General features: G+C 51.3%; 1 protein-coding gene across 1 annotated transcript; it reads right to left on the bottom strand.

Moving 5' to 3' along the window:
- Positions 1 to 559: 559 nt before the first annotated feature.
- SLC9A6 (solute carrier family 9 member A6) lies at positions 560 to 25042 on the bottom strand. Its single transcript, XM_032993811.2, has 16 exons — positions 24766 to 25042; positions 18311 to 18510; positions 17858 to 17935; positions 17106 to 17182; positions 16075 to 16187; positions 13619 to 13724; positions 10049 to 10190; positions 9714 to 9819; positions 9399 to 9487; positions 9110 to 9223; positions 7375 to 7486; positions 6803 to 6956; positions 6585 to 6615; positions 5301 to 5380; positions 4577 to 4682; positions 560 to 3943 (listed from the first exon to the last, which is right to left on the bottom strand). The coding sequence occupies exons 1-16, from the start codon at positions 25025 to 25027 to the stop codon at positions 3668 to 3670; spliced, it is 2046 nt and encodes a 681-aa protein (XP_032849702.2). The 5' UTR covers positions 25028 to 25042; the 3' UTR covers positions 560 to 3667.
- Positions 25043 to 25232: the final 190 nt, after the last annotated feature.

Raw genomic sequence — 25232 nt, forward strand, 5'->3', positions numbered from 1 at the left:
TCCTGAAGTTTTCGAGGTGCCCTCCACATTGAAGGATTGTAAAGCATTTGAACAACAAACCTCTTCAGCTGCTCAGACAGCACACAGCACCGAAAAAGAGGGTACAGACGGGGACGGAGGGCAGAATTGCCTCTGAAGGACGGCAGAGCAGCTGCCATGAGCCCAGCTGCAAATTCAACAAAAAGAAGGGACGTAAAAGCCCACGAAAGCTCAGGAGCCTCGATTTTGCAAAACACCCCACCTCGATGCTTCTCACGCAGGTTCACGCAGCGCCCCAGGACCCGGCTGAGTGAGCAGCACTACCCCAACCTGATTTTTGCTGTTCGGGGAGGAGCCCAGGAGCTGCTGCGGCTTTTAGCAGACCTCAGCATCTCTCTGCTCCCCAGTGCCCGTCCCTGCAAGAGAAGACGGCCCCGGGGCGGGGGTCTCGGGAGCTGGGGTGAAGGCAGGAGCGCGCGCCCCATCCCGGCTGCCCTCCAGCCCACGGGGTTCAGCATCTGCTGCCTTACCCGCGGGCCAAAGGCCACGAACAAACTGCTCCGAGAAGGTCAAGCGGCACTTCGTCACTTTGCTACAGATTTATTTCCGTGTGAATTAATGAAACAGTACACACAATTCCGGAGGGGGGGGGGGGGGGGAAAAAAAAAAAAAAAAAATCTTTTATAGGCCCATAATCCTTCTTTCACAGTACAATGCAACAGTAAAGGATTTAGTCAGTGTAAACAGAAGGTCCAATAGTGATCATCAGCTATCACAGATCAGCTGCACAAACACCACAACTACGGAGTTAATGCCATTACCACACAAATCGACAGTACTAGTACAAATCATAACTTTACCTACAATGCTTTTTCATGTGCAAAAACCATGAAAATTCAATTTACAGAAGAAGGGCACCTTCTCTAAATCTTCACGGGAGCTATAAACTGCCTCCTCAGGGCTGCCTGATCTATTTGGCAAAAGGTCTCAGGGCCTGATTCTCCAACTTCACCTGCAGCATGCAAGCCATCAGGGCTCTGCATCTGAAAACCAGGCACTCTTGTATTCTCTGGTGCAGCAGGACAAAGAAAATCATCAGCTGAGGGTGAATCCGAGTCATTTATTAAATCATTCATGAATTTCAGCTTTGATTCATTCACTCACCAAGACTATTCAAAGCAGTCCTGGTTATATTATGTATGGATCGTAAGAGTTCACAGGTAACCCATAAAATCGTAATTTGTGATTTTTTTTTTTTTCTTTAATGTACTAACTGAACTGTCACTGGTGTCAAAAGCTGAAGCTTCTGGTAATGTGTTGGCAAGCTTCAAGAGAGTGGATAAATTATTGAAGTCAAAGGGTCAGAGAAAGAGAGGAATGCTACCAAGGCCACAGTAAAGCGTTTCTTGCAGCGCTTGGCTGCGGATTTGCACCTCAGCAGGACTGCCTGGGAGGGAGCCCTGCACGGCCTGGATTTTGGGGGGAGCAGAACCATTCTGCACCTCCGGCTGCACCAATGCCAGCTTCGTAAATTGAATTCATAGATGATACAGGAAAAAACAAGAGGTAGTTATTTATCATACCTCTTCAAAAAGGCAAAACAAACAAAAAACAGGATGTAGAAGTGATGCAGTAAACCTAAAGTCAACAGGTACCTATGTTTTGCTTTTTTTTTTTTTTTTTACTTTTTTTTTTTTTTTAAACACATGAGGTTAAGTTACAGACATCATATAAAATGCACACTTTATGGAATTCCTGCATAGCAGGAAACAAAGAGGCTAGCACTAATCCAACAGCTACGTTAACAGCGAGACTGCCATTTGCCGGTGCACGGAAGATGCCCTATCTAAATATAAACAGAGTGTTACCCCCCTTCTAGGGGAGTCCTATGGCAACATTTTGTTCAGAAGGAAAAAGAAAGCATTTTCTTGGGGATAAACTGCCAAAATAATTAGTTTCACATCCATAAATTTAAGGCAATGTTACTTAGACCTGAGGAAAAAAAAAAAAAAAAAAAAGTTTAGATTTATTTTCTCAACTATACATATACACTCAAAACGTCAGTATTTCCTGTCTCCTCCAACTCTCAGGTGGTGCTGGGGAAAACAGCCGTGGGGAAACTGCTCTGAGGTCTCAGGGCCCGATCCTGAGAGAGGCAGAGTTTGTTCCAAGGAAAGCTAACAGGAGCTGGGAGTGCACAGACTCACCCAGCTCTTTTTCATATATTCTCTTTTTAAACATCCCTGTTTAAGCCCTCTGGAGAGGGTTAACTCCAGAATGGGCCTGTAGTGCACCGGTAACCCTGAAAGGTTTGTATAGCAAAACTGCAGCTAAAATAGACAATAAAATTACATACAGTAAATTTCTGTGATTCCCCCTTTTCAGGAGAAAAAGAAGGATGTCAGGGTTAACAATTTCACTGCACCTTTAGCCATTCTTGTAACTACAGAGTAAATCCTTTAACACTAGTGTGAAATCGCAAATTGTTCTGTGCTCTTCCTTGGAAAAATAAAAATTTAAAAAAAAAAACCCAAAACAAAACAAAACAATCAACTCGCAAACATTTCTCATTAAATGGTAAGAGACATGAGAGAGACGGGGTGGGGATCACAGACACACAGCATGCGGAGTTATTAAACAAAGTGCAATGATTTTTGACTCTACAGGAGGACGGACGGATGGAAAACTCCCCTTCGGTACCACCTTGGTGCTCGCTACCTCTGGCGAGGTGCGGAGGTACCGCGTCAATCTGCAGCTGCAAAGCTCGTGTCCGAGGCCGGCCGGGCGCTCTGCACACCTCAGCTACCACGGGAGAAGAGATTCCCTCGCACAAAGACACGGTCGCTTCCCAAACGTGAAATTTAATCGCCAGTTGAGGGATTTGACGGCTGGTTCCGGAAAGCTGCTCGCGCCACAACCGCAAGACGGACTCAGCCCTAAAAAAAAAAATCTGTGCACGCCTGGTGTAGTTTCTGCGGGATCACCTCCTTCTCCTGAACGTGACTACAGACACAAACCATCCCTCCCTCCCGCTCCCACCCGAGCAGTCCCTGCTCTCAGCTTTGGCCAGTGCCTGCCCGCTAAAGCAGGGCTTGGGCAGAGGGTCACTAAAAAGCAGAAGGTTTTAAAAAGCCCAAGACCTTTTTGCCAGGTCCCAGCTCAGGTTCCCACAAAGCGAACAACTTTTATCACCGGTCGCTGCCTGGCGAGAGCGTCTGTGGGCAGATTTTTTACTGATATTTCAAACGTGACTATCCAAAGATCAGAGACTTAAAAAAAAAAAAACCAAAACACCAATCCTCATCTGAATAGAAGGCGATTTCCACTGCTCGCCAGCACCTTCCTACCCTCCTCTCCCAGGCTCAAAGGATGAACAGGGAGTCAGCTCCTCTACTTACCCCGCTGGGAACTAAACCCTTCATCAAATCACACATTAAAGAAGCTCACTGTGTGCAAAAGACTCTTACGCTAAAACAGTTCCACCCTACACAGTGCAGTCAACACAGTTTTTAACTTAAATTTGCAGCTTGTTCTTTACAAGTGCTTGGCAGAGAATATTTATATTCTTCTGACACCATATAAATAATATTTATACAGTTGAGACATTTTGAGACATGCATTAGACTTTAGGTAGTACATACTTCTTGATCATATATGCAAATATTACTGTCGATTAAACCAAGCAACCTTATGCTGGACCGTGTCTTGCGCTGTCCAGGACGTTTGATGGTGGCTCCGAATCGTCCATGGGAAGGACCAGGCGCGTTCCCCGGATTACGAGTTCATGGTCCCCAAAAGCAAGCTCCCGATCGAGCGCGTCTTCAGAGCTGTTTCCCACGAACCGCCGCGACGTGCCGCTGGATGCGACCGAGTCAGTGTTGACAGTGGAATCCCCGTAGGTCAGACTGATGTCCCCGTCGTTCAAAATGAGGTCAGAGTCATCATCCTTCAGCTGCTCTTGATTCTGGGCAACAAACAGGAGGAAAGTGCTGTTTAACTCTTCCTGAATAGCTATGCTTGCAGTCGCACGGTGGTGGGGTGAACAAGCAGATACAGGCACCGAATCACAGGCTCTCCTGCACCGTGACCACAACCAGATGTGCCACACACACATCTCTGAGCCCAGGAGACTCACACAACGCACTAACTTCTCTGCCAACTGCCCAGAAGGGCCCTCTCAGCTCCTCTTTCTGATGCCATAACCAAACACACGGGGAATGCGGTTTCGAGCGGCTTTGACTGGATTAAAACACCCACGACCGTGGGAATTGCGTCGCTGACCCCTCAGAGCCATCTCTGTTTTGTGCAGGGAACTTGCCGCTGGTGCTCTGCGGGCAGGGGAAGGGCAGGCGTGACAGCTTCATTCAGCCAGTCACTGAGGAACCACCGTGAACACACCACGAATCCCTTCGTGACCAAACAGTCAGCTGGAAAAAGCAAAATGCTCATGGCAATTAGCTCATCCACCAGCCCCAGTATCTGATCTCCCGCCAGGCTTCCAGCCTGATGCTGCAGAGCAGCATCCACAAGCTACGCAGAGGTGTAAACCTGTCAAACCCCACCAACACCGTGATGGAAAGGGCACTGATGGACTCACTTCGTACGCCTGGGGACTCGTCAGGCACCGGGCAATAGGTCCACAGCACCCCGGGAGCGTGGTCGTCAGCGGGGGACCGCTGTGTGTCAGCAGAGGTTTTAGATAGCTACAGAGAGGGTTAAGGAAGAAAAAGGAATAGTGTCGTGTTGGTAAGTTGAGGGGTGGGATGCAGAGGCAGCGGCGAGGGACTCGGTGTCTCGAGGAAATCAGAGGAAGGAAAGAGACACGAGTCCCTGGAAGCACAAAAATGACAGGGATGAGCAACACGAATGCAACCAAAGACAGAGGGACGTGAGCAGACCAGGACACATTCCCAGTAAGAAAAGGCTTAGCAGCATCGCTCGTCCCATCACTCTCAGACTGGCAAATCGCTCCTCTGCTAACTCATGGCATTTCTAAGGGAGGGGAGGCACGGATCTAGCAAGAGGGCGACAAATGAGGAGACCCCCTGCCCTTCCTGCCCGCCTGCCACAGGGATCCAGGAGCCCCTGGGCTCCCAGCCTGGGAGAGCCCAGTTTGGAACTGAGCTCCTGCCGCATTCCCAGCTAACGGTGGGTGGAAACGGTCATTTCCCGCAGCCCCAGGCACGAGGGGGTGCAAAGCAAAAACCAGCAGCGCGACGGGAAAGCCAACGCTGGCTCCTCTGCTACGCGGGGAGCGAGTCACACGCCGAGTCCGTGGAATCTGGCACGGCACGCGCCGGCCGCCGTTCGTTCAAGGATACTTGTGATCGAAGTTGTACCACATGCGGAAGAGCCAGGCGCTTTCTGCCTTCGTACTCCTCCTCTCGCTCTCCGGGACGCCCTGCGGGAGAGCAAAACATCAAGCAGCAGTAGGGCAACATGCCAAGACCTCCATCGGGACCAGGAGCCCCCACGGGGCACCCGGTTATCCCCAGGGGGATGTAAGAAGTCAGACGCCGTCCCACTGCCCCGTCAGAAGAAACCTTTGGGTTGCCATGAGTAGAAGGACGTTCACACCACGACAGGCTGAAGGTGCTTCCAGCACCGCCCTCCGCGCGTACAACAGCCTTAGGGAGGAGGTATCAAAGCACAGAGCAACCGTTTTTTCTGCTAGAGCCTTCTAGTTTCTGGCCCCAAGGTTTTAAGTGCCTTGGAGCCAGCGGCTGCATGCAGACATCACATTTAATAGCGACTGACAGGTCCAACCTCCACCAAATCTCGCCTGAGATTTCTGTATGCAAATAATCATGTGTTATGGGGACTCCTGGCTTCCTTTCAGGAGGAGAAAAAATATGTAACTTTGGAGGGGACTATGAACACAATCACATATTTCCCAGAACTCTGGCTTTCAGATTTATGGCTCCGGGCTGCCTTTCTCTCCGGGAGGCGAACAGCCCAACAAATGGCTCTGAATAATATGAACCTCCGAGGTGCAGAACCCACACTGAAATCAAGTAGAGCCACAGCCACGGCACAACCGGGATGCAGACACATGACAGAGGCAGCCCGGGGCTCCCAGGCAGGAAAAATCCTGACACCGCAGGGGCAGTGGCTCCTGGGCTGCCACAGAACCACCCACAGGAAATGTGGGGGCAAGGGGGAGGGGGAGGGTACCCGTGGGCAAAAGCAGGACGGAAGATGGCACATAAAAGGAGTCAGTAAATGGCATTTCTGTACTGCCCTGGATGCTGGGATGAGGCGGAGAGCTTCCGTGTGATGCACGTTTTGGCATTTATTTCAGACCCAGCAAGGGAGAGACCAAATCTATCGCAGCAGGACCGTGGATGGACTAAACAGCCCAGCGTTACTTCTACGCCCTTCTTTCCAGCTGAATAAAAGCAAGCCTCATTATAACCACAGAGAGCACAGAAAAGCCATGACTCCCACTGACTGCAAACCCTTTCACCAGAGGAGCTTAAAAACCCTTCTGCAGCTGGGAGGGAGCAGAGCACAGACGGGCGTTCACAGGGTCTCAATGTAACCCCTGCACTGATGAGCGCGGCGCAAATTCCTCTCCAGAGGCTGCCCGGCAGCGCCGCACTCACCACGTTCTCCTGATCCGCGTCCACACCGACTCTGTGGAGAAGAAAACGAGCGGTGGGTTAGCACAAGCAGTGCCAGGCAGGTACGTGCCGTGGTCCGGGGCAAGGGGAGGGGGGGGGGGGAAAGGACGGGATCTTCCTTTTGACTCTTAAAACCGAGCGCCTTAACGTGAGAGCGGGACGAGGGGGAGGACGTGGTGCCCCACGCAGGCCCCACTCACCGGATATTCAGGCAGGACAGCATGGCTGTGGTGCCCCCGCCGAAAACCCACACCGTAAAGAAAACGATGAGGAGCGTCGTGCTGAACATCATCTGCCGGGCGTAGGTGGCCGTGTCGCGGATGGCCAAGGCGAAGGCCATGGCTCCTCGCAGCCCTGCCGGGGAGGAGCTGTGTCAGCCCAGGGCACAGGCAGCCCCCCCCAACACAGGGTCCCCCACCCTGGGGTTTACATCGCGCGGTCCCGTCCCTCCGACGGCACCTCCAGCACCACCGGAGGAGACCCCGGGGGCTCTAACAGCGACGATTTCACCGCGTACGCCGTGGAAGCTTGAATTAGCATCACTCTTCCCCAGCCCAGAAAGGCAAACCCTCCTCCCGCCTCACGCCGTGCACTCAAGCTCATTCCTACACCTCAACACCAAGGCATTCGTGCCACCGAGCCTAAGGGGAGCCCTTTCCTCTTCCCCAGACATTGCCCGTAAGGCATTTTACAGTTGAAATATTTCGAGTTGCTTGGGGGCAAGGGAGTGCAGATGGGCCACGTGGTCGGAGGCAAGGACGCAGTCACATACCAGCAAACATCATCATATGCTGTAAATTTGTTCCGATCTTATTTCTTCTCCCCAAATTGAGTAAAAATGACAGCGGGTAAATATTGGCAGCTCTTCCTAGGAAGATAGCAAGCTGTATTTGCACACGTTAAGGAAATTGCTCTTCCTATGTCTCCCATCGCATCCCACCTCTGCGGAGAGAGCCAATTCCTGCTGCCTGATGGAAACACTGGGGAGCCTCAGAAACGCTGGTCCTCTGGATGCAAAGATAATAACCCAGCTCTGAGTGCCACAGCAGTGTGGGAAGAGCATACTACTGCCTCATGGAAGGAAAAGACATTGCAATTCTGGAATATCATACAGAGACATGCACAAATAAACAAGGGAAATTATGAGAGGGCAGGTTAGACAAGTGAGAGGCGAGAAAAACCACCATTTGCCACTGTATGCTCTCCCCTGCTAGGTCCGTTTTCCACCCCAAGAAATATTTGTCCTCTGCGAAGCTCAAGTTATCAGAGCTACCACAACCCTGCTGACATTCCCCGGCACGCCACACTTCACAGCTGGGTTTGAAGCCCTAAGCCAAGTCCTCTTCCCAAAGATTATTGGGCAAAATGAAAGCAGCAGCAGTTCAGAAAAAAAAAAAAAAAAATCTAATACTCTGTCTGTTTTCATAACCTGCGAGATACAGGAATCACCAGCCCCTTCATATTGCTTTTATCTTTGAAGCTGTGCCTTTTAATACCAGCACCCAGATGGCAAAACTAATCTTGGAGCCAGTATTCTGTGCAGCCTCGAATAATATGGAAAATGCTTCCAGCTTTTATGTTCTCTCCTGAACATCATGAATTTGCATAAGAGATGTATTTCATGATCTCTCTCATGAATGAGCTATTTCATCAGTGAGTTAGCCAGTTCCTACTGAAGAGGCACAGCACAAAATTTCAGCCTAACCCCCCAAACGGCATTTCCCTGCTCTCCGCTCCCTTTACGCCACTGCAGCCCTGCAAAAGCTCGTTGGGGAAATTCAGCAGCCCCTGCTGCAAACCCACGCACCAGCGCTGGCAAAGATAACAACGTTTTATTTATCACTATAAACCTGCTTCAGTGCAGGCAAAGGGTGAAAACAATTCTGCACATCTGAACCGGCTTCCCTGTGTTATGAAAAAAATTCATCCAAAATCCTTGTTTTTCCGGGACATACCAGGGCCAATAGCTTGTTTCCATTAGCATCCGCCAGCAGAAGGGGAAATCCTTTCTCATTACATCATTCAGAGGCACCTACCGTAGCTTTAACTGTGCTATTTGACCAAAAAAAAATGCTTTTTTCAGGGTTAACCAAGTGGAATAGCAGAGAAAAGAGGAAATAAACGGCCATACCAGGCGGTCCCCGTTTGCAAAGCCACTGCCGGTGCCACGCTGCCACATGACAAAGCCTGGCACTTCCACACCACGTTGACATCGAACGCCGAGTCCCCGGAGCAGCTGATTCGAATGCCCACAAAAGGAGACAAGGCATGAAGAAGAAAAAGGAAAAAAAAAAAAAAAAAAAAAAAAGAAAAGCTGGGAAAAAAATCTCCATCTTCTTAAAATAACCAGCGAAGGCACTGCTACACAGGAGAAATCCCCTTTTAAAAATAAAACAACTAGACTGACTGAAAATAAAACCCACACATTTGAATGAAAAACACAAATTGAGAACGAGGCACCTCTCCCTTTCTCTTTTTGGTCCTATAAAATGGGCTGTAAAGGATACGAAAGCCCCCACCACGAAGGTAGGGTTAAAGACGTGGTTTTGGAAGGTGAACAGTGCAAGTCCCATGTAGGAGAAGATGAAGTTTTCTGCCAGGAAATTCAGAAGCTCAAACAACTGAAAGAGAAAAACAAATTAAAAGCAAGTTAAACATGCAATAAATACTTCTGCAGAAGCAACCGTAGAAAAATCCATCTGTAGAAAGATAGACACACCTAATTCTGGCTCGAGGGAAGGAAAAAATATTGAACTTTAAATTCAGGGAGGCTGAAGGGGGTTGAGGAGCTCTCACCTGCTTAGTTCTGTGTTGGGACTCTGTAGATAAGTTGTTATAGGTATAATGGGCCTGCGTGATCCCGCAGAAGAGTACGGCCACCACACCTGGGGAGAAGAGCATCACGTTAGACTCCTGGTCACGAAAAGGGAGTTGAGCTGCACCCCAGTAGTGTAGAGGACTTAATGCAATAACCCCAAAAGCCAGAATAATTAAACTTCTGAAAGCAGAGGGAGACCCCCGGCTGCAATCGATACTGGGAGAAGCAGAACTCAGTAGCCCCCTCATCCCTGCAGCTCTCTGTCCCAGAGGCAGGGCTGTGCTGGAGCTTGCCTGTAAAGCCACACGCTTCAGCCAGCAGGAACGTGCTCCAAGACATCAAGAAGAACAAACCGGTCTCCAGCAACGGGAACTCCCGAAGTTTGGTGAACTTGGTGACGTTGCAGATGGTTAAGGAAAATTTGGAGGGAAACTGTAGGCTAAGAGCACATCAAATCCATTTGTGTATCACAGCAACACCACACAGCCCGCCCCTAAGAAGGCTATGGCACCGCCTTTCGCTAATTTAGGCCAAAAAATCATGAAACACTGCATCTGGGTGAGATGCAGCACAGCAAAAATAAGAAGTTGTTATGCAAATGCTTGGAAAAAAACAACAAAAAGGATATTAAAGCTGTCACAACTCCAGTAGCTGCTCCCATTGCAAAAGATCCACTGAATATCCCCAGGAAGATCCCGATGGACTTGAACATCGCGGTGACATCAAACGTGTGGCTGTTGTCGCCCGCCGGCTGGTACGCAACAATTGAACTGAAGGAGAGAGGAAAAAACACACACAAAACCAAAAACGCTCCTTAGTCTGGAGGGAGAGGCACCTCCGTGGGGCTACGTGAGCTTTGCAAAGTGCTACGACCTCTGCAAACCCCGAGCCTGAGAACTCAGGGAGACAAAACCCGCGCCCCACACTGCAACCCCTCTGCGTTCACGGCACGCAGGCGCAGCACGCCCACCCTGTCCCGGGGAGTTTGGGATCACCCCCCTGCGCTCCTGGTCAGCTTCCTACAGCTCAGCCACCCCCCTCCCTAGGCACAGCTCTGCATTTGCACTTTCTAGACACTAGAAAGCATGGGACCAAAGCCCGTCTCTTGCACGATCTCCTGCAAATACGTTTGCTAGGTGACAGTCTATCATTTATGATGGTATTTTGGGGGTTTGGTACCAGCCCTCTGGAAAGTCAGGCACCCTGCGACCACAAAGCATTCAAGTGGGAAGGCTACATTCCTCTGTCAACTCCACAGAGGCAGCTGATGTGAATATCCCCCAGGGAACGGTAAGTTAGGCCGTTTTACCGCATTTAACGTGCACTACATTTATTTTGCACTGCTCCGAGTTCCGAAGTGAAATATCGCAGGGTAGCGAGGCAAACGGCACAGTGCTGGTTCACAGCAGCAATGCTATTATTTTCATCCTCCAGACTTCACCAGACCTTTGCGATAAGAAGGCAAATAGGTCTGCCGTGCTGATCCCACCTCTGGATATGTTCCCTCCTAACTCCGGATCAGCCATTCCACTGTTTTACTTGGAAAGGCTGAGGTAGAGAGAGGCCCTTATCCGTCCCCTAAATCCCGTTTATCGACTCCTTACATCGCTTTCTTTGATGTAAACTTCCTGAAAACATTAACTTCCTAGTTAGCAATTCCTTGGCTGACTTTGTTAAAACTCTTGGATGTGAACTTTAAACAGTAGCTGTTCAACCCCCTGAGTTATGCTGGAATGGAAAGTTACTGCCTCCTGCACACATCCTGCAGCTTTCTCCCCTAAATACACACCAACATTTTTCTGCAACACAAATGACAATCCTCCCCTTTCCAACATGTCATGGGTCAATTCCCTTGCTAGAGCGCCCTGCTTGTAATACATTTCATTTTTCTGCATTGTCTTTTTCTACATTTTCTGCAAGCCACAGATTTCTCCCCGTGATTTATTTTGTCAATCCCATCTCACACTTCCCATTCTCCAATGTGTTCTTATTCAGGGGTTTGGAGGTTTTGGTTGCTTTGGGTTTTTTTTAATCCAGACTGGTTTCATTTCCCCTTCATAACCAACTTGTTTGGATGTCAGTTTTGCGTTTTAACCCATTACGGTTTTCCTTCTGGTTTTGCTTTTTGCATCGCTAAGACATTCTTGCCAGCTGCCCTTTGTAGTGCTTTATTTCCCCCGTCCCTGCCCATGGGGCTCCCCATGGCATTTACCTCCCTTCAGAAAAAGCAGGTGGAACCCCTGCAGCTGCATTTACCCCCCACCCCGCTCCCAAACTGCACCCCCAGCACCTCGCTGCCCACCGGCTTTTGGTTCTGGGTTCAATTCCTCTTCATCCTGCCGCTGGTTCCTGGCTGCCAAGCCGGGCCCTGCCCGGAAAGGCACAGATCCCGCTCCCCAAACACGGGAAGGGACGTTTGCTCAGGACTGAAAGCAGGGAGGAGAGGAGCCCCGGGGGCACCGAGCTCCCGGCAGAAACCGTGGAGGAGTCCGGCAGCACCTCCTCCATCAACACAGCCCACCCATCCAGAAACACAACACCCCCCCACCCCGATTCTCCATCTTCCCAACTCACCCTTGCACCTCCTAACTGGGGAGCAGGTCTTCTGCTTGTGGGAGCAGAACCGTCCCCACTTAAGCCTCTGCTGTGAAACAGGCAAATGCCAAAGTGAATTTTAAAAAGGGGAACCATATATAGGAGCTCTGGACTGCTGTTGGAGGAGCTCTCCTCCCTGGAGCAAGAGGGCTTCACCTCCTCCTTGCACCCAAGATGTGGTTGTGTCCAGGTGATTCGAAGCTGTCCCTGAGATACCGGCACCGACCGATACCGCCGTGCTGACCGGGGCTGCCTCACGCTGCTTGTGGTCACCGTGAAATCAAAGACCGTGGCAAGCTTTAAAACAGGCAGGGGTTAAACTGCTGAGAAGCCCTCGAGAGGTCGGCGCGCTGCTGGGCCGGTCTGCACAAAAGCCTGGCGGCAATTTAACTGCTGATTGCGGCTCAGAGCTGCTGGTTTGGTGCAACTCATCTGATTTCAGGGAGGGGGGCGGATTGAACTCAGCTTGTGGAAAGAGGAAGGCGGGAAGTCAGAGCAACAGCCTCAGCGCTGGTACTGAAACAGCACAAGAGGCAAATCGTCACGCAGGGTGCAGACACCTACGTGTGCGGAGATCCACCACGAATTTCCTTACTCTGATGCTGGACTCACCCACGGCCACCCCAAACCTCCCGGCACAGGCTGGAAGACCCCATCCCTTCCTCGCTCGGGATCACTTCTTAAACACAACCTGGCTGGTGCAGCGTTTACTCTTGCACCAGCAATGACACATCCCGCGTAAAAGCCAGAGCGAGCAATGCAAACAGTTTCAGAAACCTCAACAGAAACATTAAATTCAGTAAATACAACTCATGCGGGTGGCGGTGCACAGCTCACAATATGTTACTTGCTGCCTCCACCTCAGTGAAACCCACACAAACCAGCACACTGGAGTGACAAGTATTCCAGAAATATTTTCTGTGTTAGTCTTAGCTATACGTTAACCTGTCACCATTGCAGATATTATATATTTCCAAACAAATTCCAGTGATGACAACACAGTGAAAATGCAGATAAAATATGTCCTATGTGCAGAGGACATAAAATATTAAAGAATATAAAACATTCTTTAGAAAGCCAGCGAGTTTCCCATGTGTTCAGTCCAGAGTATTAACTCTGGCTGTAAGAAATAGCATCTTCTTGATGCACAGAAAGTGGGGAGGGAAAGGAAACAGCTGTTTTACCAACTATTTCCACCTAAAGAAAAGCAGGTATTTGCAGATGGGAAGGAAAACAGGTAGGAGCAAAGCCATCAGCAAGTGGTTTCAGTGGGATCCTGTGGCTGAAAAGCAGACACAACGCTTTTCCCATTTCAGAGGGACATCAAAAAATTCCTTCTGGCTGGGTCAACAGGCCATGAAAGCAAAACAAAACCATCCATCGTGCAAGGGGAAGTTGTAAGGACAACCCGCAATCCTAAACTGTGGTCTGCAATGAGGAGATGCATCAGAAGGTCACTCCAACTTTTGGGAACACTTAATACGGAAATCTGCTCTTGCAAACACCGATGATTCTGTCTTACAGGAGCAAGGCTGAGTGACTCCCCCCAACGCCTGACACGTAACATACATAACAATTAAAAATAAAAACAGATCACACTTACGAAGACAGCACTATGGCAACGGCATCATTGAGGACGCTTTCGCCAAAGAGAAGGGCATACAGCTCAACATCAACCTGGAGTTCATGGAATATGGCAAGAACAGTCACTGACAAATAGAAAAATAGAGAGACATTCAAAAAGGTGCCGTTATTTTGGTGTAATCAAAGACAAAACGCCCCTTTTTAGAAAGGTGCCTTCCTGCACATCTGTGCTCCTTCTGGTAGTCTTTTTTCTGTCCTTTCAGATTTGGATCTGCTTTATCACCTCCCTCCTCCTCCTTTTGCTAAAACACACCTTGGGTATCAGGTCTATTGAGTCTATAGCAGGCAGGCATGAGCAAACTCTTCGCTGAGTTTCCTGAGGGTCTGAGCTGTGGGCTGGACCACGGTACCATGCTGACACGAGCCACCCAGCTTTGGGGCTGCCGCGAGCTCCGAGCCTCAGGCAGAGCCTTCCTCCACCTGCAGAAGGCCAGGAAGATGCAGGCCTGTCCAGGACAATGGCTGTCTTTTCCTTCCATCCCTGATACTCTGAGAAAAATCCTCAGATCCAACACAGGTTGACACACTGGAAGTGCCAGCACAGATGTGTTAACATTTCAGACCAAACTGGAAAAAGCCAGGCATCCGCTCAAACCCCGAGTGGGGATTTCTTGTGATTTATGGCCACGTGGCAGAGAAAGGAGTACCCTCAAGCCCTTCTGCGATCCAGCGGCTCCAAGAAGATAATGAAAATGCAGCAGGTTTTGTGTATCAGCCTTGCAAAAACATCACAACATCTAAAGCAAGCCAGATGTAACACGTGGTGCATGGTGCACAGCTCTGTCTGCCGTGGAGGGCTGAGCTAATTCCAATCAACTTCTGTGAAAGTCCTTTAAAACAGCATTCAGGGTCCCATCCGTGCACACAAGGGGATTTAACCCTTTTATGCACAGAGAAACGCTCCATTTTTACCTGTGAAATCTTCTTGTTCCTATTTCAAAGCCTGAAGCAGGGACACAACACCAACAGCTCGCCTGCAGCATTTCTAAACGTTACTTCTACCTACGGTCCTTGCCCGGCCTCTGGCCTCTGCCCATCTGCCATCAGATCCACCACGCCTCCATCGTGCCTGTGAGGTGCTCCCCACTTTGCAAACGTGCCCCTCCCTCTTGATGTCGGCACCCTGGCTAAGTCACAGGGAGGATTCCCGGCCTCCCAGCCGCATCAGAACAGCTCCCCAGTAAAGGAACCAGCAGCCTGAACGCACACACGCCCAAGACACATTCAGAGAAGCTGGGAAATCATTTTACATTATTTTTTAAGTTTAGTTTGTTTGGTTTGGGTTTTTTTTTTTAAATAAAAATATCAGCAGTAATAGTCACACCAGTACCTGGCAAATCTTACGAAAATATAAAAAAATAAATCATTAAAAACTGACAGGGAATGCACCTCTCACATCTCCACCTGGCAGACAGATGCGGCTACTGCCACATCATGCTGCAGGTTATGTTCTGCAGCATTTTTCTTGCATATATGCATATACATACAATGCTCCTCACTTTGCCTTTGAAAACAGAAATGACTCATTGTTAAGATGAGCAGTAAAAGTCTCAATTCATCTGGAAACAACAGCCACTGGCACTTGTTTCAAAAGGACAGAAGACTTGGCTTATCCAGGCATGCAATCTCTCCCTTCCGTGCAAAACCGACCAATATCTGCATTTAAAAAGATCCCCCAAAGCTACTGTAACGTTGGGGGGGGGGGGGGGGGTGTGTGCAATGCTGCCAACCCCAGTCCCACCACGCTGGTCTCAAACGTAGCAGCCAGACTGCAAAGGAAGAAATTCAAGCCCTGTTCAGCAAAGGTCAGGAGGGAGGACAGGCCTTTCTGTGCTCCTGTGTTTTTAGGTGAAGCTGGAACATGCAAATAAACAGCTACCGTGTCAAAGTAATCATGAACAAAGTGAAATTCAAGTCACATTTTTCACAGTTTTGATTTACACAGTGCTTCAGCAGACCAAGCTGTCACCACCATCCTCAATACTGCTCGTTAAGGTCAACTTCCAATTAGATCAGCACCTTCCAAATTCCCACCCGAATGGAAGCGGAAGGAAATCAGCTGAACTCTCAGCTGAACCCTCCCCACACTACACATCTTGTTCTGTATCAGCCGTTGGCAAAGGAGGGCAGAAACATGGCAGACCTGTCCCAAAAGCCAGCGAGTCAAGAGAGAGACTGCTAGGACTTCACTGCGAACCAAGATTTAGGAAGCAGAAGTTTGGACGATGTATTACACGTAACTGGAAGGAAATAAGAAGGCATGGAGACAAATTTGACCTCTAAGAATGTTGCAAATAAGCTCCAAAATTCAGAAAGAGGGAACTTGCACAGGGTTCTGACTTTCCTCCCCTCTCCACTGCAACTCAAAACAGATCAAATAGGTAAAACGAGGGGGAAAATAACCATCTAACATACCTGGGTCGGTAGCTGATACGATGGCGCCGAACAGGAGGCAGTCAGTGAAGTAGAAGTCTCCCCCGAGCTGCCCAGTGACTTTCATCAGCGCCACGCAGCCATACACGACAGAGCTGGTGATTAGAAGAGGCAATTACTCATCTCTGCAGTGCATGAAAATGACATTCAAATGGGCCCGATTCCCCTGAATTTGCCAGATTAACCCCCTGAAGTTATCCAAATGCAGGAACACCAAAGAACTGCACTGCGTGGGCTGAGCCCGGTGAAACCCCAGGGCCACGCACACCAAAGCGCCCACCGCACCGGGCCACAAACGTGGTGCTGGTGAGGAACCGGGACCAAAACTTCTCCACGAGCTTAACACGGCTAAAGAAAAGCAGCAGCCAGGCTCGTGGGCTCTCGTGATCACCCTGCAGCGTTCCACATTAACACATTTCAGCGGGATGACCTTGGCATGACTTTGAAATGGCAGAAACTTTCAGCGAGGAACAGATAATGCAGATGCTGAGTTTGCTTGAATCCACTGGGCTCTCCAGTGGAAAACACCCTACGCCAGCCGGCGTGCTGCTATTCAGAGCAGGAATCATCTAGCTCCCTTTGAGCAGAGGGATAAATAATTTGAAACACAATCTGTGCTCGCTAGGCACCTGCTTCCAGCAAGTAAGAACAGGACGTGCGTTTACGGTCTTGTGTCTCACACTTGTTTGGGCTGTGCTTTCAACAACTTGAAGTTACTGCCTGTTTTTTCAAGGAAATCTTCAGAGAAGTGTGAAACTTTCCTTGCCATGTACATAAACACTCTGTATGGGATGCTGAGAAAGCACGATGTAATTAGACAGCAATCGCCCTGTCTGCATAGCAAAAGTTTGGACAGTAAACAGTATTATTTTACCGCTGGCAAGCAGTGGTAGCAGAAAGCCTGTGTGCTCTTTCAGGGCTGGGATTAGTGGCCGCAGCCCTGGGCTCAGAGCACTGCCCCCAAGCATGGCTCAAGCCCCTGCGGAAGAACCAGACTTGCTCCAGCTACTCACCCGATCACCAGGCAGGAAATTGCAGTACCGAGAAAAGCATATGCTAGGATGGATCCCAAGTTTCTGAAGAAGTGCCTCTAGAAGGAGGGGGGGGGGGAGGAAAAAAAAAAAAAAATTATATTTTGCTAACAACCTGTTTCGAGCCTGCACGGACACCCAGTGTCCGTAGCAACTTGGACCTAGCTCAGACACCATGAGCTGGACAAACACAGCTGAACGGTGCCCAGCACAACGGTGTACACTGCCAGACCAGCAGATGTTAATGTAGCATTAATAAACACGAACATATCATTTTCTTGTACTCATGTATTTAATAAGGTGCTGTTCCAAGTCCCGGGAACTGATTTTCTAACCCGGCAGCACTCCTCCTTCCTTCTTCCGCAAGCTAAACAGGATCATTTTCCTCTCCTTCCAAATCAGCATTTCAGAGAGCTGCTGCTTTCTAAAACCTTCCCACCCTCCCATGAGTTTCGAAAGCAAGGATGGCTGAAATGGCCCAGCTGACCTCAAGAATTCCTGCACAAACCCGTGCTGGAAATGGTTGAAGTTGCTGACCCTTCCCAGGGCAGAGGGACGGATGAGGCTGGCTGGGGCACTCTCAGCCCTGCTTCCTACAATCCCACATGTGCTGGGGAAAACCGTACCCAGCTCCACAGCCTTGACCTGCTGAGCAAGCGTTAAAGCACTCTCAAGTATTAAAAATGCTCTGGAGGCAGAGGAACTAAAAACGTAGGCACTGTAAAGGCACGTACCCTTTTCAAGCTGTAGCCTGCATAAAATATAATTGGAGGAAGCAAAATGTTGAAAAATACTTCAGGATCAAAAGTCACCTGTTAAGAAACAGAAAAACAAAAATAAAATAATAAAAACCCAAAAAACAACAACAGTCAAATCATTTGTTAAGACTTTGCAAGACAAAACACAAATGAGAATGTCATACCCCCACCAGATGAAATGCTGTCAGGTCAACTCTGAGGATGTGTCTGGGATGTTTTGACAACACAGCCCAGAGTCTAAACAGCTTAAATTAAGATCAGCTCAAACTCGAGTTTCATTACATTGTGTTCAATTTATAATTTATAGCTGATCAGAATCTGACCAAAGTTTAAAAGAAAAATTTAGAATCACTTAATCCAGTGGATACAGGACCCGTCCTCACGGAGGGAGCGGGGAGCATCGCTCACATCTCCAAATCGCCAACTCACCTTTCTCAGCATCTCATTATCCTGGACATTATTGAGCTCCTGGGCACTGATTTCCCCCTTCAGGGTGTACTCGTAGTACTTTCCGCTGACGTTCACCAGCAGCGTGGCGGGACTGGTCTGCACTTGGCAGCTCAGCGTCACGTTGTTGACGTCGCTGGGGACGTGGATGCCGTAGCGCAGGACCACACCGACCAGGACCCCTGGGGAGGGACACGTGTCAGTCAGACGAGCCACGGCAAACTGGAGGGATGATCTCTCCGAGCACGGATGCAGCATCAGGCGTGCCAGGATCCTGACCCTCTGCTCAGCTAATGAGCACAGCCACCATCCAAGTAATTGCCCGCACAATATTAAACCACCCGCGGCCTCCCATGAGCCGTGCAAACGCTCCATGCTCACGTGGACTTTCAAACACCACCCACAATTAAAAGTCCTGAAGGCTTTTAATTACCCAGCTACCAGTCAGACCCTCGTTCTGGTGCAGCGAACGTCCGACATCAAGGGCATGCTGCTTTTCTTAGGGCGAGCACCCTGGCATTGCTGGCACACAGCTGGGCACCTGGGCAAGGCGCTGCTCACGTGTGCCCAAACCACGCACATTGCGCCTGGAAACCTGACGGCGTCACGTTTTGCCACTACAGAAATACATTAAACCTTCCGTCTTTGCAGGGAATTAAAAAAGGTACCAAGCAACCACCACGGATGCTTTGAGGACAGCGAGCATCCTTCTTAAGAGGCTGCAGCACCGTACAGCCTCCTCCTGCCGCGGGGAGCTTTCGCAGCGCGCAGCGGCGATCCCCATTTTATAAAAAACGTGAAAATTTTGCCTTCCGGGCCGACCACCCGGGTCTGCTCCTCGCCCCTTGCAAGCGTCAGCTCTGCACCAGGAGCAGCAGCCCCAGGGCAGCCCCACGAGCCAACGCTGCCCAAGGGGTATCGTGGGGTTTATTTGCAAGTCAGCAATTTACACGGCACTTTTCGTTGGCAGCGCAGCTGACGAGCCGCGCGCTGAGGCCTCGCATCCAGATTACCGGCACTCGCACAGCGGAGGCTCCTCCGGCTCCTTCCCGGCGCGCCGAGCGCTCTCCTGGCAGAGCTTTTCGACCTCTGCAGGCTGGGGAGGAGGAATGTCCCACAAGACGCCTTTCCACGTAGCCTTCAGCACAAAAGGGTTTGGAAACTCCTCGATTAAGGCAGCGCTGAGCCGCCACAGAAATCCCGGATCTTAACCCCATCTCTGAACCACACATTTATGAAAAGCTTTCAGACACGTGGGAACTAAACGGAGACCGCAACACTCGGAAGGCTTCTCCATTTGCCTTCCAGGACGCTCCCGCTTCTTTACTGTTGCCTTAATTAAGATCTTGCTCTGTGCTTTCCTACAGGCAGGGCACAACCCCGACCGACGGGAACACCGAACTCTTCCTCTGCCGCCATCCCACGGGAGCAGAGCCTGGGCAGGAGCTCTGGGGTGGCTGGGCAAGAGACCGCGGGGCCCCAGCGCATTCAACAGCTCCCGCAGCCGGTTCCCAATCTAACTGCCCCGTTTTTGCCTTCTCTTCCCTCGACAGCAGTTTTCCAGGACGAGATTCGCTCACCTTGCCGAGGGCCAGAAGAGCCCCCGGCCGCCGTCCCAGGGGATGCCAGGGCCACCCAAGCACACGGCCAGCCCAGGAGCAGAGGCAGAAGAGTCGGCTGCGAGCAGAGACTCACCGCTGCTAACCCGTCACACCGGCGACACGGACGGCTCATCTCAGGGACCGGGGCTGACAGACCCGGGAGCTGCACCCAAAACCCAGCCCCTGGTCTAACTACGGCACTTTTGCAGCACGGCTGAGCTGCTCCCCCAAAGCCACGGACGCTTTTAAGCCACGCACGGTCAACCACGCGCTCACCACGTGCTTTGGGCTTTATCTTGCACTGCACCATCGATGCAGAATCACCCCGGCGGTCACAGAAAAGGTCTCGGTGCATGACCGGGCACGGTCGGCTCCAGTGAGGAGAGCTGCTTCAGGGAACATCAGCAAAGCATCTGAGAGCTGCTTTTACATCAGCATCACTAACAGGGAACACCAAAGAGGAATCCTTTTGCTTACTTTTCCGCTAGCCTCTTTGTTACCGTGATCTGCCAGGGCTCCAGAAAGAAAAATATGGAAATGAAGGCAAGGATGTCAAGAACATCGAGATGCCACAGCACAAATTCACATGAGTATGGCAGGGGGGGTGGGAGGGTGGTGTGTGTGTGTGCTTGACGCCAAAGCATCGGGACAAAACACCCAGGTTTCCTTTCACCCAGGAGATGACAGTACCATGGGAGACAACCAAAACTCTCCACTGGGATAAAGTGAGCTTCAAAGGTTATTTACATCTGCTTATAACTATTAAGCAGCTTTAAACAGTTAGAGTGAGAATTCAAAAGAAAGGGATGAAAGCCAGACTGAAGAGCTCATTTACCCTCTACCCTGGCAACTGCTGCAGGCAACACCAGGTACCCTGCGCTCTGCAGCCCTCCACAGCTACCTGGGGTGGCTTTCAGAAAGTCTTTTTCAAAAAAAAAAGAGTTGATTTTAGAGCCTCATGCAGAAATCAGAAACCTCCAGCAGCAGCAGCAGCAGCTGCCTGCCTTTTCTCAGATGGAAACCCATCCAGCGACCCCTTCAATGCCGGGGCTCAGCACTTTGAGCTGAGAGGCTCTGCAGGAGGAAGGAGGGACAGGCAGCCGGATGGACGTCGCTGCTGGGAATTCAGAAGGGAGCCTGACTCACCCGCCTCTCTGCTCTTAATCCCCGTCCCAGAGCAGCCCCACATCTGACAGCACCCCTGCTCACCCTCGCCGTCTCGGGCAGCTGCTCCCAGCCCCACATGCCGGCCGTGCTCCAGCCGCAGCCAAATTCCCACTCCAGCCAGGAGCAGGATAATGGAAAAGGGACAGATAAACCTACAATATCAGCCAAGAACACTGTGCTTGGGGCTCCCAAAATCAGGCGTTTTATCTTGCCCTGTAACACACTGCCTGGGAGCCCTCTGGACCGGGGTGGGAAAAGAGGCCCACGTGCAGATACACGTCTGCACAAAGAGCTCGTGGGCAGCAAGTGTGAACCAGCCAGCATCATGCCAGCGGCTCCCGACACCCCGATACCATCAGAGGTACTTACAGGGAAAGCACGCTGCTGCTCTGCTTCAAGCCACTTGCCCTGCCAACATTAAGATGACCCCACCATCAGCCCCTCCTGCCCGGCGGTGGATCTCTAACCAATCCTCCCCACCTAACAACGTTCACTGGAGGCACTCGGGATAAATCCAACTTGGACGTCAAGTTTTTTCAGACACCAAACTCACTCCTGGGCTCAGGCTACCTGGACCAAGCCCAGGGGACCGTGTAGGTTCTCCTGGTTCTGCCGGTCTCGTAGGAAATGGTTCAAACTCTCTCAGCACTTGAAGGGCCGTCCTAGCAGCAACCCATGAGCTGCTCTGCCAGTATCGACATGCTTTTGCAGCCAGAAGTTTTACAAAACTGAGCCCTGGGAGGGAGCAGAGCGGACGGAACCTGACACTGAGGAAGCTACCAGCCAAAAGCTGCAAGGAGTAGAGAAGCTAAAGGCAAAGCTGGCAAATTAATTGAGTTCTTTTATGCGAAGTGCAAGAGATTATTTTCATTGCATTTCTCCCAACTTCATTAAAAAGAGCAAAAGCCCATGGGCTTTTTTTTTTCTTTTAGGTGCTGTTGAACATTTCCGAGGTAAGGTTTTAAATGAAGACTAATGTATTACCATCCAGGCACTTAACAACAATGGAAGCACACAGGATCCCCAGGCGAGCATTAATCTGGACACCGAAAGGAAAGAAAAAGGTACCGAACAACTGAAGACATCCCAACAATGAGCAATGTAGACATATGCAACACAGGGGCCAAGTGGGAACACGCACAGGGAAACTAAACTTTGAGAGAAACTCCTGCCGCATCCACCATCAGACTGTGAGAAGAACTGAAACAAGATTGTTCAGTGAATCATCCTAAATGTTGAGTACCTCAGACACAGGAACTTCATTTTGAACACTGAAATGAAGCTTAGGGGCTGCTAAACACCTATTGTCTATCACCATGAAATTACTTCAGCCTGCGTCCAGCTCTTCAACATCAACTCTGAGCTGACAGTGTGGTTTGTAAGTTATAAATCCACTCGGAGCAAGAGCTTGTAACTCACAGTAAAAACACAGACACCAAGGAAACTGCTGCATTTCAGCAAGAAGAGCTGCATGGAAGAGTTTTGACTTAGTTGTTGGATTTTTTTTTTTTTTTAATTAGAAAAAGACAATCTTTGACAAATTGCTTCTCTTGCCCAGATTTCAGGGTCTGCTTTGCAGCCTGCCTGCTGCAGCACTTCCACGTTTTCAGCAGACTTCCCCAGGGCTGAAAGCATCGCAAGGGGCCAGGGACAGAGAAGGAGAAGCAGTACCTGCTTTGCTCCCTGCAGCTTTTAAGTTGTCGCTGTAAAACAACAGCACCTCACCACTCCTTGGGAAGTTACACATCCCTTTTCCTATGGCAGCTGCCACAACCTGAGAAGCAAATGCCAAAACCCTTAACAGCAGGGAAAAACTCAGGATTTTCTACGTGACCACACGGGTGACGTTACCGATTTCACCAACAATTTTTTAAGCACAGTCTGCAAAAGAGCAGACAGAAAAGATGAGTTTTATGAATCGGCAGGAGACCGAAACGAGCCGGGTTGTCCTCTGAGAACAAGGGGAGTGCTCAGGTGGGTCAGGGAGAGCAGAGGACCGAGAGGAAGAAAAATCCAGAAGAAGAGCAAGGTTAAGGGCAAGTTTGAAAGCATGAAAGGAACAGAAAGCCTGTGTGTCGGCCAGCTCTGGGACAGCAGGAGAAGAAAGACCTTCCGTGCTGGAAGCACGTGCCCCCACGGCCCATGTCCCATCCCAGGGAGGTGGCCACCCCTGCCCCGGGCAGGAGGCCAGCAATGCCCACACCCACCTCAGCAGCTGGCTTGCAGGAATCCGAAAAGGCAGACCAGTATTTTGTGCCCCTGGGCTGACGCAGGTGTCTCCACCCCTTCGGTTGGAAGGACATTTCCAGTTAACTGAAACTTCGGATCATGAAAGCCAGCGGCCCAAACGGGTCAAGTCACGGCCTTCAGAGCAAAGCTTTCTGCTGGGCGGGGGACTCGGCCACGCCGCTGCTCTGACCCAGGTTGGTGGCACATCACCCACAAGCAACAAGGGCAAGGACCGCACAGAGGAGAGACACCAACCGCAACGCTCAGCGGAAGATACCTTTTCAACCCCAAACTCAACAAATCTTGTCTAGATGAGGATCCACGGCCGCGTTAATCACTCCCCCAGCACAACTCCCAGTCCTACTTTGGCTGAACTCCAACTCACGGCCGGTAACCCAGGCAGAGCCACGCACGGCACCTCCATCCGATGGTTCAGGCCACTTCACGAGGCCACCGTTAAAATCCAACCAGCTACAGACCCGCTTCCCTGACCCACGACCTTGCTCCACTTCTCAAGGGAACACACATGGGGCATCTCCCCGAGAGGTCCTGCCACAGCGGGAGGGGGAACCCCAAAAGTAGGAGCTCGTGCGCATGAGTCTCTGAGCAGCAGGACGTAAGGCTGCTGCCCTGCGGGTCCCTGAGCACAGCAAAGGTGGGGAGCATCTCCCCAAATGGCCTCTCCACTCACCTTGGACAGCTTCTGGAAATTCAGGCGCCCTAAACATCGGGTGGAAACACAACCTCTGGTCCCAGCCTGTGGGATGCAAGGCTCCTGACCCGTGCAAAGCCTGATCTGTGCTGCCCCAAGTCCCTACTCTCAGCCCTGGAGCAGGTCAGCGGGACTTGCCGGCGCTCTGCGACGTGGTTTTGAGGCCACCTGGCACGTAGTAGCCCCCAACACCACCAGCTTCAGCCACCCTGCGAGACCGCCTGGGAACACCCAACCAGTTCCTTACTGACAGAGACATTCCAGAGATTTCGGAGTAACGCTGCCCTCGAGAGCCCTCGATATCCAGGGTTTGGAAAACAACCAACCTTTCCTCCAGCAACACCCAAATAACGCTGGGCACGGGGCGAGCCGGGACGGGGGGTGACGGGAGCATCCTGCTGCGGCTGGGAGGGGGCTGCGGCGCGTCCCCCCAGATCCCCGCACCCCTTCGCCCCACGCGGAGGTCCACGAAAGGTGCCTTGTCATAGCCTTGTAATCGAAAAAGGGAAAGGGGGGGGGGGGGGGGCTACTGGTCCCCGCTGGTGGTGCCACGAAGGTGGGCGACCAACCCAGGAACGCCAGCTGGCCCAGCGCGGAGCCGGGACTGGTTTGCACGGGGCTCCCGGTGCTCGGGGCAAGGTGGGCAGCGCTCGCTGCCGCTCTCGCCTCGCCCCACGGAGGGGTGGGCAGGGGTGGGGGGGTGCGTGGGGGGTGCCGGCGCCCCTCACCGTAGATCATGGCGAGGCCGGTCTCGTGGAGGAAGCGGGCGCGGCGGTGCTTGAAGAGCCAGATGGTGAGGATGGTGAGGGTGAGCAGCAGGATGAAGACGAGCAGGTTGGCGCTGTCCTGCCGGTGGCTCTCCTCCGCCGCCTTCTCCGACACGATCTCCTCCTCCAGCGCCCCGGGGCGCCCCGCCACCACCTCCCCGCCCGCCGCCCCCCGTGCCCACAGCCCCGCCGCCGCCGCCAGCACCGGCCCCGGCCCCGCCATCGCCCCGGTACCGGCCCGGCCTCGCCGCCACCAGGAAGCGGCGCTGGGCGCAGGCGCTGCGGGGCGGGGACAGCGCGGCCGGGAGCCCGGATAGGGACGGGGCTGGGCGGGAGAGCCGCGCCGCCGGGCCGCGGGGGGATTTGCCACGGAGGAAAGGGGTTTTTTTTAATTTTTTATGAGGAGAAGAGCGGGGAGGGGGAAGGGG

The sequence above is a fragment of the Tyto alba genome, unplaced genomic scaffold (genome assembly GCF_018691265.1).
Source record: "Tyto alba isolate M040663 unplaced genomic scaffold, T.alba_DEE_v4.0 Super-Scaffold_5, whole genome shotgun sequence".
Classification (NCBI taxonomy): domain Eukaryota; kingdom Metazoa; phylum Chordata; class Aves; order Strigiformes; family Tytonidae; genus Tyto; species Tyto alba.